Source organism: Panthera leo, chromosome B2, assembly GCF_018350215.1.
Source record: "Panthera leo isolate Ple1 chromosome B2, P.leo_Ple1_pat1.1, whole genome shotgun sequence".
Lineage (NCBI taxonomy): Eukaryota > Metazoa > Chordata > Mammalia > Carnivora > Felidae > Panthera > Panthera leo.
Genome location: NC_056683.1, coordinates 35,700,323 through 35,714,702, shown reverse-complemented (window position 1 = coordinate 35,714,702; position 14,380 = coordinate 35,700,323). Strand labels below are relative to the sequence as shown.

Here is a 14,380-nt window from a genome sequence, read left to right as displayed (position 1 = left end):
CGTAGGGCTCTGTGCTGACAGCTCAAAGCCTGGAACTTGCTTTGGATTCTGTGTCTCCCTCTCTCTCTGCCCCTCCCCACTCACTGTCTCTGTCTCCGTCTCTCTCTCTCTCTCAAAAAATAAACGTTAAAAACAATTTTTTTAAGCTCTTTGTGAAGTCAAACTCTGTCTTCCAGCATCTTCTACCCACCGGTCCTTAACAGAAAACAAACCCACATCCTATCATATCTCCCTCAGTATATCTCTTCTGTTTCCATTATGGACATCCCCAGTACAAGTCCATGTAAAAAAAACCAGTTCCAATCCCCACTGCCTCTGGAGACTTCTAATTTGTTAATATGGCTACTTAAGGCCACGTATACAAATTGGCTTTCCTGTCTCCTCCTCCCCTCACCAGTTACCTCTGGCTCATCTCGCCAGTCCACATTCAGCTCTTGATCAAAACCTTGCAGGGTCAGACCCAGGCCTCTTCGACCTTTTTGATTAGAGGCCTCAACGATGTCCTTCCGACCCTGGCTGTATTTACCCAATCCTTCACCTTCCCTGAAGCCCATCTTGGCCTGAAAAAGAAATAAGATAGAGCATTTAAATAAATAAACAGATAATAAGGGAGCACTTCTATAAACAGACATTTACTTAGCCCCTATCACGTGTCAGACATTATGCTAAGCTCTGAAAAAACATGAGTTTTTTTTGAGTAAGGCCTGAAGTTTTCCTTTAAGAAAGGCCTAATGAAGAAAATAAGCACAAAAAGTAACTGCAGTTTAACTGTGGGTCCAGTGGCTGTCTATTCTGGAGGTGAAAGTCTAGGGCAACCAGAAGCTGGAAAAATGAGAAGGAACCTCATAGCTGTAATTAAAAGCACCAAGAGCACTTAACAAATCTCATTGGACATTTGCACAACTACCCTTCCAGCTAATTTGTCTGATTAACTGAAATGTAGCTCTAGAGTAGAGTTGATAAAGAGAACGTAATTTAAAATGGAAATGCTTCAAGCAGCAACTCTACCTTACTCTCAGCCACTCAAACAGCCTTACCAGGTAAAGACAATGAGGGCTTGCAGGAGCCCACTTAATCAAGATATTAACTGAAAAATCACTTCATGTAACACTGAGGTATGGAAGGTACCATAAGATACTGGACAGGAATGTTTTTTAAATGTCACCATTGTCCATAAGCTCACACTAATCCCCTGAGGCATTGGGCCCAGTTATATGCCCCCAAAATCAGAAACCCAAATCCCAAACCCAAGCACCCTTATCTAATAAAAGAACTCCAGTCCTAAGAAAACATAGTTCCTCCTTGAGGGTCTATATTCCCTTTGGAAGGAGCATTACCAACTCAAGAACTGGACAGAATTCCTACAGCAGCCACAAATCTCTCCCCAGGTCAAAAAGGCTGACTGAGCTACAAACCTCCCCACTGTCCACTTCCCCAAAGTTTGTGGCCCCCCAGACTAGAATCCGGACTATGACTTCAGAAGTTGCAGTTCTTACTCTTAAATGAATCCAAAAGAAAATGGAGGGGTTAACTATAATATTAATATTTCTAGTCAGAAAGCAAACTTGAATTTCCCTAACCTTTGTGCACTAACGTTTGATAAGGAAAGCAAGCAGGTCTTCCTGGTCGCTTTCCTTCTTCTGATATATCAATGGAGTATAGAAATTGGGAAGGAGAACCGGACCTTCTTTCGAAATAATATAAAAGACTGTTCTGCTCCCACTTATTTTAGGCATCTGAGAGTGAGCAGGATTTTAGTCATTTCTCTTGAGATTACTCACTAGAGCAAAAATTCACAGCATGAAGCCTCTTTACCCATCCACACACATCTATGTGTAGGGAAGTATGTTCACATGTACTTACAATAAGCTTTCATTACTAGGGAGACTAAAGAGTGATCCAGCTCTGGACAGAAGAAGCAGGCTTGTGCAGCCACTTACCATGGATGATTCAAATGTGACAGATAGTTCTATTAAGAAGGGGGCCACGCTCTCTCTACTAAATTTCAGTGGCTGAAAAGCAGAGGAAAAACTCATGCCCTAGCTTTTCTTCTTTTCATACCAATACAATTTCCCTTCTCTTACTCTGCTGGTGGAGCTTTAGAAACCCAACCCGAGCACTGACATACCATAAGCTTCTGGGAGACACTATTATACATGGAATAGCGAGAAGAAGTTCCCTCCACAAGGGAGTCTGCTTTGAACGCATCGTCAAAAGAGTCAGAGCTGTGTTGCTTCCCCTCAGTCTCACTGTCGGACCCACTTAGGCTCGTGGTAGATGCTGGAAAAGAAGAAAAGAAACTGTTTAGGTGAGCTTATGGCACGAAGTATCCTCTAGAAGTCCAGGTTTCATTTATTCAACTAGTGTTCAGTTTATGCATCGCACACATAAAGTCCATTAAATGACCCAGGGTCAAACGTATTCTCTACCTCTTACTATGTTAACGTGAGCAAGTCACTCAAAGTTCCTAATAGTACTTGACACACGACGGGAGCTCAGAAATAACAGGTGTCCTTTCCCATCCTTTCAATTTCTCCCCCACAAAACTGAGATGATAATACCTACCTCATGGGGTTGTATGAAAGTTAAATGAAACCAGTGTTTGGAAGTACACTGTCAAATATAAAATGTATTTATTGAAATTTTATTTGTTTATTATTTGAACATCAACTTCCAAACACTGATACCTAGCTCCATTTTCAACAATTTTATCATGGGACTAACAGTTTCTGATTGCTTAATCTCCTGGTTTCCTCTGTTTTCACAGTCCTTCAAACATGTAGGTAAGAGGGCAGATCTACAGGACTGCCCCAGAGAAGAGGTAGAAGAAGAGCAAGGGAAAAGAGAAGGGTGGGAAGAAGGAAAAAGAACAGGAAGGGGGAAAAGAAAGGAAGGACAGGGAAGAGGAAAGGTGCTTATGCAGCAGCATCAACTAAGGCAAACAGCAGAGGAGCTACACCTAAATGCTTCAGGAGGAAGCTGGTGGCCTAAATAAGCTAAACCATTATCTTCATGGTCAACCACCTCGTTACCAAAGGACTCCAAATAAGACCCACCTTAGCAGCTGCCAGAAGTGGTCGGTTACCTGTATCCTGGCTCAAAGTGGGATGACTCACACTCTATTCACTATGTCTGTCTGGCTCTTACCCTTTCTTTTATAGATACATGAATTTCTTAAATTGAAAGCGATTTCAACCTGATGTAATTTTATTCAGGTAGTTTCTCAGACAAACCCAACCAAATTTAGAAATGGACCGTATCTCAAAAACTTATCGATTTCTGCATATTCCCATTGAAAATGGTATAACTTGCAAGCCAGGAAGAATGCAAGACAGAAAATGAGGGTGGTGGTGTCTAATCTCATCCCAAGGCTTGAGATGTTGTACAGTGCTCAACGGTATACACATTTCATTAATAAGTAACTGTACTTATTTAAGAATAAAAAAATTTTTTTCCAGTTTACATGTATTATGCTTTCAAACATGTACTAGTTGTTACACTAGAAATGCTTGTTACTTAGACCTAAATATTAATAACACAAACTTTTAGTTATTTCTTTTGGTCTAGGAGCATGGTGAAAAAAGTTAAGGGAACACTGAGGGTGCCAAGAATCAAAAAAAAAAACACTTGGGAGTCTCTGCTCTATGTACTGAAATGAACAGATCACCAGGACATACTGTCAAATGAGTAACAGAAGAGCTAGACCATATGCATGACACATGGCATCCTAAGTCTATACTAAAGAGAAAATAAGAATATATATTTATATTTCTTGTAATTGCACAAAGAGCTTTTGGAAGGAAAGATGTACAAAAAGACCAATAAAAGTGATTATCCACATATGCGGAGATGAGGCATGGAGACAGAATGCCAAAATGATTACTTGGAACAAGTGAAAGACATGACATTTGATTTACATTTTATATCACTAGAGTTTATACTTACTATCTTTTTATATTTTTGATTTATGAACCATGTGAATATATTACCTATTAAAATTTAAAATAAATGTGAAAAAGAAAGTGACTGACACAATTCTCTTAAGGAAGAAAGGAAGTCCCGGAGAAGAGATGCGGAGTCAAAGCCTGGCTGCTTGTTAAGGAAAGGCACTCGGGTAAAACAATTCTTCAAAAACCCAAGATGGTTACTATTCAGGTATTCGTAACTTGCAATGACGTCATAATTCTAAAGCCTATCTGCACTGATCCGCCCACTTCCCCATGAGAACACAAACTCACTAAGGGTGAACATTTGAGAAGAGCCAAGCCTTCCTCCAGCACCCCAGGCCTGATTCTCCCTCCCACCGGGCCCCAGCAGCAGCAGCAGCAGCAGCACTATCAGCCCAGCACTCATCACAAATACTAGGACAGGGTCACTCCCAGAGAGCAAGAACTGTGTCACACTCCACATCCCATCTCCAACACCTGGACTGAATCTTTCCATTTAACAAAAATTAAGTACTCACTGCAGTGAATTTAAAAAAAAATTTTAAGCCTTGATTTATGGTCTTAATGTATTAACTACGAATACATTTGTCTATAGAATGAGACATGTACAAAGTAATCTAGAAATTGCAACATAAATTTTCCCTTCAATAGTTTCATATAGAGGAGAAAACTTGAAAATAGTAATACCCAGGGGACAAAATGTACAGTATTGCCAAGAATGGCTTCATGTCTCACTTAGGTACATTTAACTTTGTTTTACCGTTAAAACTCTGACAAAGATGGTTTTTAAAAAAGCTGCTTTATGACCTAATGCCATAAAAATTTTTTAAATTAAGTCTTTAAACTTTTTTTTAAAAAAGGTTAAGTAAGAACAAAAAGTTTAAGCATGAGTGTGAAATGCCTATACCTTAACAGAGAATTGGGCCTTCCTTGGACTATTAACAAAGCCCATTCCCCCACCCCTCCCACCAGTAGGCTGAAATAGGACATGTGTCAGATCTGTCAGAAAACAAAACACTGGTATTGTTTAATTGATCAGACAACCACTCTGGTTCAGAGTGGTTCAGTTCTATAAAAGGTCCATGCTATATATAATGGGGCACTCCCCTAAAGTAATAACTCTACCCTCAGAGTTTAAAAATCAGATAGCTAAGGTCCTGGTTGAAAATGGTGGCAGCAGCTGGGTACAGGTTTCTAGGCCACTGGGTTGGTCCAGGGCACAACTGGGGTGGTCCATGTCAGATGGCACACATGGCAAGGAAGGCTCAGCCTGCACGTGTAAGGCCCTCACCCACTCTGTAGGGCTCCCCAGTGTGGAAGTGAGCATGCTGAACATCTTCCTGAAGTCATCTCATGGAGAGCACGAGAGATTGGGAGTTCATCACCTACCCCCATTTCCACATCAGGTCCAAGCCCTTTCCGTGGGGAGATGGTAATCATACTCTATTCCATAACTCTCACATGAATTCACTTCCCACTAGCTATGAAGATGAATAAAGAGAACCTGGACCACTGCCCCGTGGGGACCACAGCACTGGTTTAGACCATGACTCAGCACAAGGACCAAAAAAGTATATAGGACCTTAAGCCCACCTTCCTTACTTGTATCAGATGATGACTGGTACACTGATCTTGAGTCCCTTTGCTTATGGCAGGAGATGGCTTAAATAAATAACTTAGATTGGTCCATGAAAAAAAAAATTTAATAATAATAAATAAAAATCAGATAACTAAATATGCATTTCTTTTCTTTCAAGGATATAGCATTTTGCAAAATAAAGAAAAGTCCTATGAACATGTTTGAAAAAAATAGAATAAACTTAAAACCAACATTCTGGTTCCTAAGCAGTTAGCAAGGAGAAATTTTGGTTGAGAACGTCCTGTATGAGAGGTTATCAAATCTACCCTTTCCTCTTAAGGTTTCTCCAATTCTCTCAAAAAGGAACTGACTTGCTTACACAGACCAATGCAGCACATGTCACAGAGTACCAGAGAATGCCACTCAGAAGGAAAGACCCAGAACAATGAGTAACCATGGAAACTGTGAGGTGAGGTTATATTTATTTTGTTTTGCACTTGTCTACATTTTCTGTGTGAGAAATAAGAATATATTCATTAGAGGGCGGCTGGGTGGCTCAGTTGTTAAGCATCTGACTTCGGCTCAGGTCATGATCTCACAGTTCGTGAGTTCGAGTCCCACATTGGGTGAGCATGAGCCCTGCTTGAGGTGAACACGAGCCCCGCTTTGGGTAAAAAAAAAAAAAAAAAAAGTCCTGCCTCTCTCTCTCTCCTCCTCTTGTGGGATATTTTCTCTCTCTCTCCCCGCCAAGCCCCGCCTCTGCCCCTCCCTCACTTGCACACACACACTCTCTCTCTCAAAAAAAAAAAAAAAAAAGAAAGAAAAAAAAAAGAATACATTTGAGTTAAAAAATAAATAAATAAATAAAGCTATAAAGAAATAAAGTACCATTCCACACCTTGAGAAAAAGCCAGTTCCTTTTTAGACCAATCTTCAGAGGGCAGCAGATCTAAAGAGGAAGAGCTCTCAAGTGGCTCAAGACTAACCCTGGGTTTCTCATCTATTCTCTCACATACAGAGGAAACAGATACACTCTACAGCACAGTGCCCACATACTACAGAATTGTGCTTCCAAAGGTGAAATTCTCTTTACTCAATTGTTTCCATGCCTTCAACCTGTACCAAATGACACAGAAAGAGGTGGTATGTGGGCAGGTCCCTAAGCACAGCCCTTAAGTTTCTTTCTGTGTAGCCCAGGGATTCAGGGTCCTGACTAACCAGAAGCTACAATGTTAAATCAGTTACTACTCCTTTCACCAGCTCTCTGGGGATTCATAGGCCTACCTACGACAAGTTAGGAAAACCTGGTATCCTCACCAAAGGAGAGTGTGCCCTTGGTCTAGCTCCAGTTAGAGTTGCAGGCTCTCAGGTTTGCTTGAGGACCTATCTGTGGTCACTCATCAATGGTATGAATATCATTCCTGGGCATGCAGGGCACACACCACCCTCAAATCTCAAAGAGAAATCTTTTGTCTTTTTTGTCTTCGTAACATTCTTGGACCAAAATGACAGGGAGAACCAAATTTGAGTGGAAGGCTTATCAGGCAAATCAGTGGTGACTCTGGTGCAAACTACCAGCACCAGATTCTGGCACAAATTACCTTTCCACTCCGTTCCTCTTCCTTAGGCGTTACCTAGCATGCAGCTGTCTACGTGGTTCTGAGAGTGAGGTTGACGGGAGCTAAAATATCACCTTACCAGGCATTTGTGAGATCAAGAAGTGTCTTGGATAAGCCTTATTTCTTTTATTTCATGCAGTATTTGAAGCCAATTCTTAGCCTGCCATGATTTAAGATAAAGTTGCCTGGATTAATCCTGATGTCCACAGACTGCCACAGTCACTACCCATTTTACCCCTGGGCCTTTGGGGCCACTCTTTTCAGATGAAAAGGAGACAATTGTCATTGCTGCAGCAGTAACTAAAGAGGAGATTTAGCCTCCCAAGACTGATAAGAATTTAGCAAACACTGGGCAATTTTGTAATGAAGATATAAATTAACAGGAGTAATAAGGTCAGTCTATTAAAATGATCAGTTTCATTAAGAACTTGCCAAAGCTGGGTGGCACTCCCATTTACCTCCCCAGGAGCTCCCCTTCTAAAACCTAGCAGAGAGCCCAAAACATTATTTAGAGTTTTCATTTAAGAATTCTTCTCTACCTGATAGAAATCATTACTCTTAAATCATTTTAAAGAAGAAAAGTTCAAAATTTTTCACATAGCAATACAACAGTAGGGCAGAATTTTTTACATGGCAATAGAACAGTAGGGCAAACAAGCCAAGATTAAAAATGAGAGTGACAACACATATAGAGAGGCAGTTCCAACCACTAACGGCCAAGGTGAGCAGCACACAGATACAGAAGAATAAATTATGGATTTTAATAAATATCGCATCCTGCCTAACAACTGCTTTGGAATACACTCATTCCTGTTTAAAGACTCAATTTCTCCTTCATGCCAGACAAATGGTAACTCGTTAGAGCAATTTAAGCAGATACCGATAAAGGAAGTTTTTGATTAAGGTCATGAATCTGGGCTGACAGGAAAGCGATGGTGTTTCAGGGAAAATAGCCTATTTAGGGAAGAATTAAACCTGGTGGAGGGGAAGACGCTACTAGCGTGGTGCCAGCAAAAGGGCCTGGCAACATCCAAAGCAACACACTGTGGGAGGGCCAGGAGCCCGCACTGGATACACACACAGCTAAAGAGAAAAGGAAACTGTCTTGGAGCCTAGACCTCATTTTCCCTGAGAGAAACAACTAAAAAGAACAAAATGACCTCCACCTGCCTCTTCTTACTTCAAAAGGTTGTTACTTAATAGCAAATTTCCAAGAGTTTATTTAGGCTTAAAAATCCTTCAAAGTCCTCTTAAAATACTCAAAAGAGGGGCACCTGGGTGGCTCAGCTGGTTGAGCGTCCATCTTCAGCTCAGGTCATGATCTCGAGGTTAGGGAGTTCGAGCCCCACGTCAGGCTCTGTGCTGACAGCTCAGAGCCTGGAGCCGGCTTTGGATTCTGTGTCTCAGTCTCTCTCTGCCCCTCCCCTGCTCACACTGTGTCTCTCTCCCTCTTTCAAAAATGAATAAACTTAACAAAACAAAACTCAAAAGAACACATGATGCCACAGTGGCCATTACAATAACATCCCTTTTTTCCTTTACTCTGGTCAAATGTCAATCTCTGACCAGGCAACGCAGTTACCTTGTCAATAAAGTAAAATAAACACACTGATTAAACTAAATAGATGTATTAATGAGTCATTGCACTGAAGTAGCAGACAAAGCACAAATAAAGACAGAAAGCACAAGAAAGCACAGAAAGACAAAAACAGTAACTACTATTTTTTGTTTTTCTATTTGTACTCCCTAAAGAGCATTTTTCAGTCATCTGTTCAACAGTATGTTCAGGTAGAAGTGGTTGAAGCAGAAGGAAACACATTTGCTTTAATGCAATGACCTCACTAGGAAAGCTGTATATAAACCCCAGCAAATGTAGTTTCTGGAGAGACAGTAAACTACCAGGGCACACCGTCCAGGGGACACCTAAGAAAAGCCAATACAGAACAGAAATGATATAAATGCTAAGTACTTAGTGAAATGATCTTCTACAGAATGGAGGAGGACAGGCAAAATGAAAGAGGTGAAGCATTTTAAGCTCCTTGGAAAAGATGCTACTGGTACTTCTATCAATTCTATTCAGTGAATATTTATTAAGCATCTATTCCATGCGGGAGGTGGGGTGGGGGCAGCACAGAAAGCAATCTTGCTGATGAAGACACCAGACTCCAGCCCTCAGTTTTTGTGACGTGGAGCTGCCCCTTCCTAAAATAAGCTAAACCAGGGAAATCTCACAATGTTTCTTTGCCTCTGCCTCCCGCCTCATTTCCTGAAAAATGAAAAGGACCAAATGGCCTACTGCCAGACACGTACAAGGTACTGGCCACATCTAGACTTCCATTCTGTACACACAACAGCAATAGTCAATCCTAACTGAATCATATGGCGCTACTTCCAGAAAAGGTTAAAGCTATTTGGTGCAATTAAGGGGGATGCAGGGGGGAGTTGGGTAATCTCAATTCAGTCCATTTTAAAAGCTTGAAATTTAAATCAGACTGGTTCCCTTATAAGATCCTTAACCATGTACCTTCCTCTACCTGGGCGTTGCCCTCTCCTTACCTCAAAGAGATGTCCCCCGAGAACCGCTTAGACCCAAATACTGCCGGCACCTGAGCACATCTGAGAAACGTGAAAAGCATTTGAGAAATTGTGAAAGCACAGATGTGCTTTCCCTTCTTCTCTTGTAGGCCATCTCTCCCAATAACCCAGAGTTCTACCTAAGGAGACTCTACTTTCACCAAGCTGCTCAAATCCCAGGTGAAAAGCAAAACTCCCTTTCTTCAACAGTCCCTAGAACCAACGCACCCAGTATGTTTTTGCCTTCCCACTTAGTAACCTCAATTACATACAGCCTTTCTCAGCTACCTGGAATGGAAGCTACTATGACAACTTTAAAGGCAAACATATCTCCACACACAAGGTTATGAGTCTCTTATTCAACCGGGACCACAGCTGCACCAAATGCTTCATTCAGCTCTACTGCCGGTCAAGCTTCTCCTCTCGGAACCAGCTTCTCAGTACAACTGATGAGTAACTGTCCTTCCATTAGTCTACCACTTGTAAACTGTATTTCCTACCACTCTCAAAGGATGCTTCATACCCTTTCAGTCACCAATCTGTCACCAAATTTCATTCTAATTTACCAGTGATCCAGCAAAGGATCCAAAATCCAAGATGACTGGTATACTGGACTGACTAGCGTCCCTCCAAAAAGCTATATCCACTCAGCACCTGGGAAATGTGAGATTTGGAAATATGGTCTTTGCAGATGTAATCAAATTAAAATGAGGTCATACTAGATTAGGGTGGGCCCTGATCCAATGACTGATGTCGTTATAAAGGAATTTGCACACAGACACACACAGAGGGAAGTCAGAGGCAGACTGGAGTTATGCTGCTATAAGCCAAGAACACCAAGGACTGCCAGCAACTACCAGAAGCTAGAAGAGGCAAGGAAGGATCCTTCCCAAGAGACTTAGGAGGGAGCACAGCCCTGCCGACACCGTGATTTCAGACATGGAGCCTCCAGAACTACGGAGAATAAATTTGTTGTCTTAAGCCACCCAGTTTGTGGTTATTTGTTACAGTAGCCCTAGGAAATACAGCTGGCAAGTCAAGGTAAATGTAAGTGGAACTACTTCTAATTGCTTGGTATCTGAGGCAAGCTCGTAGGCACCTTACAATTTCTCACAGAAAGTTACCTATGGAAACTGTGAATGTCCATAACCCTAAAAAACAGGCAAAGCAAACGTCAGTTTCAACCAGATCAGTGAAATCTTTTGAGTTTAACGTCAATAGTGAGCACAGGATGCTCCAATTCATTTAGGTGTTTCTGGTCACACATGCTGAGGGAATTGAGAAAACAGAATACAAAAACCTGAGGGGAATTAGGCCAGATCACTGCAGCAAAGAGCCCATCCCCTGTGAAAGAGCCCCAGGATCATTAACAGCAATTAAGAGCACAGGGCACTCAATGCTCACCACTACCTCCAACAGGTTTAAGGCAGCAAAAGAGTGCCACCTGCTGAAAGGCCAGCAGCAGAACTAAGGCACTACTGTCAAAATTCGAATTTTTTTATTTAAAACAAGTTGCCCGTTCCTAGTAGAAGAATGGCAGAAGCAAGAGAAGCTATAGCAAACAACTCTCTGTAGAACTTGCCTAATTTCCCTCAAGGGGCAGTGGACTGTGTTCTGCCCAATTCAGGCACCAGGGATTCAAATAACCAGATGGCCAGTGGCCTCACATCACATGGGCAAGCATACCTTTTGCTGCGTGATTGACAGAAGAGGGAGGTTCGTCATCAGACGTAGAGCTGAGGTTCAGGGCAAGCTCTGCAACTCTTTTCTTCTGTTTCTTGATAGGGGCAGTGCATTCTGGATCATTTCTCCTCCTCATTGTTACTGCAACCATAAATCCAGATAGTCAGCTGCCCTTGTCAGAGCCACTAGGATCAGAGCAGGGATTCCAAGGTAAAAGTCGTCAATGGAATGGGATTTGGCAATTCTAAATAGCTTCCAGTGCCAGCACTTGAATAGCCTCTTCCTCAAATTGAAGTCCAGGAAGGATGCTAGCCAAGCTCGTCTTCAATAATAGCAGTTAATTTTACTGGATAATGTGTGGTGCTTACAGACCCAGAGGCCTCAGGGAAAGGGTGTCAGATACCAAAAAGTCATGGATCAACTCCACAGGCCACAAGGAGGAAAAAAAAAAAAAAAAAGCCTTGGGAACTTATCATTCTATACTTTTCATGCAACACTAGCCATGCATGACAACAGTGTAAACTGGACCTAATGAGTATCAACCATTCCAGAAGGTGAAGGGACCACCCCAGAATGACTGCTCCATCACCATTATTATTTTAGCAAGACAATTAACGGATTACATAATATGATAAAAATACTGGCTTTGGTTTATTTCGGGATATTTGAAAGCATGGAAGAATTGGGAAAGTTTTTAATGAGTAAGGAATGGAAACAGTAGTTGACTCAGGGCTGAGGATACAGAAGAGTAGGAAAATTACTGAAACCAGAAGTAGCCACGTCATAGGACTCAGGTACAAAAATAATTTTAAGAACACGAACACACCTCCGTGAAAAGAGGATGGAAACAATCAGGCACCACATCACCATCACCCATGCCCATGTGTAGGCACAGGAGGTAAGCATGAGGGGGAAAAAATGCGATGGAATGAAGTGATTATTACATCTAGAAACTTTAAGGAATGATCAAGTCAAAGAGCAAGCAAGAGTAGTAGTGAATACAGTGTGGTTTACACACAACTGACTGTCTGTTAAGACTCAGAAAAGAGAAAGAACTCAAAACATAGGAGCCAACAGGTGGGTGACCAGCTGGGCTGCAATTCCTTGAGGAAGGGGAGGTGCAGAGGCACAAAATGGTCTTTTAACATGAATCACAGCAGGAAGAAAGCAATGAAATGCACAGATATCACTGATCCCTTCAATCTCACAAAACCCTGAATCACATGTTTCACTTCTCTCCAGCTCAAGGATGAGCCCATCAACCCAATGCATAATCTTATCCTCTTTAAGGAAGCAGCCTTTTACTAGGCACAGGCAGGGGTTATCCCAGGGAAGAAAAACGGGAGACACTGAACAAAGAGAAAGTAAGACCACGTTTCACTTTAAACCAGCGTCTTAAATGCCCCCAAAGGCCCATAACAAAAGTAAAAGGGCCATCTGATTACTAGCGACTCTGAGAGATGGTAAGCAACGGGAATTCAACGTGGACTGCGTCGCGGTGGGTGCAAAAAAAGAATACATAGTTGTGTGAAAGGCAGGAGACACTGATGCTCCTCCCCAAACCATCTTAGATTTGGGCCTTCCAAATCATCTACTCCAGCGCTCTCATTTTCCACTGGAAAAAAACCGAGGCCTGAGAGGGGAAGGCCGCACACCTTAACCAGTGCCCTGCTCCAGTGACCGACACAGGCCAGAAGAATGTGCCCAGGCAGGGAACTTCTGCGTGGAAGGCAAGAGGCCTGGTTCTACCTGCTGCTCCCCCAAGGGACGGGTTCAAATCCCCTCTCCAGTCTTCTCTCCCGGGGTGTCGGTTTCGCACTGCCACCCCTATCCACTGAGGGAGGAGATGAGCTCCCATCTCTCCGAGCCGGTCTTTTCATTTGAAAACAACGTGTGTGAATATGTGCGCAGAAACGTTTGTCAGCGGCAGCTCGGGCTGCGGGAGCTGGAAGAGCGGGTGGGGAGCGGGGGAGGGTGGAGAGGAGGAGGGGAGAGAGAAGGGGCGGCGAGGGTCACCACCGCCGGTGCGTGGCCGAGGCGGCGGTGGAGGGGAGAGGGATGCTGAGCCCGCGCGCCCGCCCGCTCGCTCCCCCCGGGCCGCGCGTCGGCACTCACGCTGAGGGGAGAGGGTGAGCTGCCTGGGAGCGGAGAGGGGGGGGTCAGGCCGCCGTTGCCGCCGCCTCCTCCACCAGGCCTGGCCCTGCCGCTGCCAGAGCCGCCGCCTCCTCCCTCAGTTTCGTTTCCCCCACAAGCCAGCCAGGTCCGCCGGCCGCGCTGTCGCGCTCGGGTCCCGCCCTGCGGGCTGCGCAGTTTGATGACGTCACGGGCAGCCCGCTCCTTCCCGCGGCCGGGTCCTGGCCCCGGGGAAGAAGACCCAGGTTAGGGCCCGCCCCACCCCCACCCAGGGCCTTCCAAGGCGCCTGCGCGGAAGAGCCTAGCGGGGAAGGATACGAAAGTAAAAGTAACCGAGGTACCTTCTCTTCCCGCTCTGGGGACGACAAACAAATATAAAAATTGGAAGAGCAGGTGTCGTCACATCACCTCATTTCACTTAATCTCATTGTCTTCAGTTTACAGATTAAGAACAAGTTGAGAAAGGTAAATGGTGAACTGGTTGAGGGCAGAAACCCAGTCTTCTTGTTCACTGCTGGCTGTATCCCCAACATCCAGCATATAGTATATCCTAACCAGATGTTGAACGAAGGTCGGGAGGAAAGAAGGAATGCTGCCTATGGCATCTTACCATATGGACGCAGATGGTTTCCCATCCCAAACCCTCTTCCAGTTTTCTAGCCAATATGGCCAGACGTGTGCTGAACATTCTCACTCAGTCACTTCACACCCATAAATTCTAATCTGACTTTATGTTCTGTAAACCTGCCCTTTTCCCAGTGAATGGCACCACCATTCATCCTGTTGATCCAACCAGAAATCTGAGATGGCCCATTTTCCTCATTCCCCAAGTCCTCCCAATATAC

At 43.5% G+C, this 14,380-nt stretch overlaps 1 protein-coding gene and 1 pseudogene across 4 annotated transcripts in view; one reads left to right on the top strand and one right to left on the bottom strand.

The window, feature by feature from the left end:
• Nucleotides 1-13,761, bottom strand: part of CMTR1 (cap methyltransferase 1) — a 54,638-nt gene extending 40,877 nt beyond the window's left edge. For 2 of the 4 annotated variants that reach the window (XR_006202580.1, XM_042938616.1), the window contains exons 1-4: nt 13,518-13,761; nt 11,406-11,543; nt 2,129-2,280; nt 402-560 (exon numbers count right to left, since the gene is read on the bottom strand). Coding sequence is in view for 3 of the 4 variants with exons in the window: in XM_042938616.1 (XP_042794550.1) it covers nt 402-560; nt 2,129-2,280; nt 11,406-11,538 (444 nt within the window). In the remaining variant the exon portion in view is untranslated. Of the gene's footprint in view, nt 1-401; nt 561-2,128; nt 2,281-11,405; nt 11,554-13,517 lie in introns of those variants that run through there. The other 2 variants (XM_042938615.1, XM_042938614.1) reach the window with 2 other exon arrangements.
• LOC122219248 lies at nt 5,042-5,461 on the top strand (annotated as a pseudogene).
• Nucleotides 13,762-14,380: the final 619 nt, after the last annotated feature.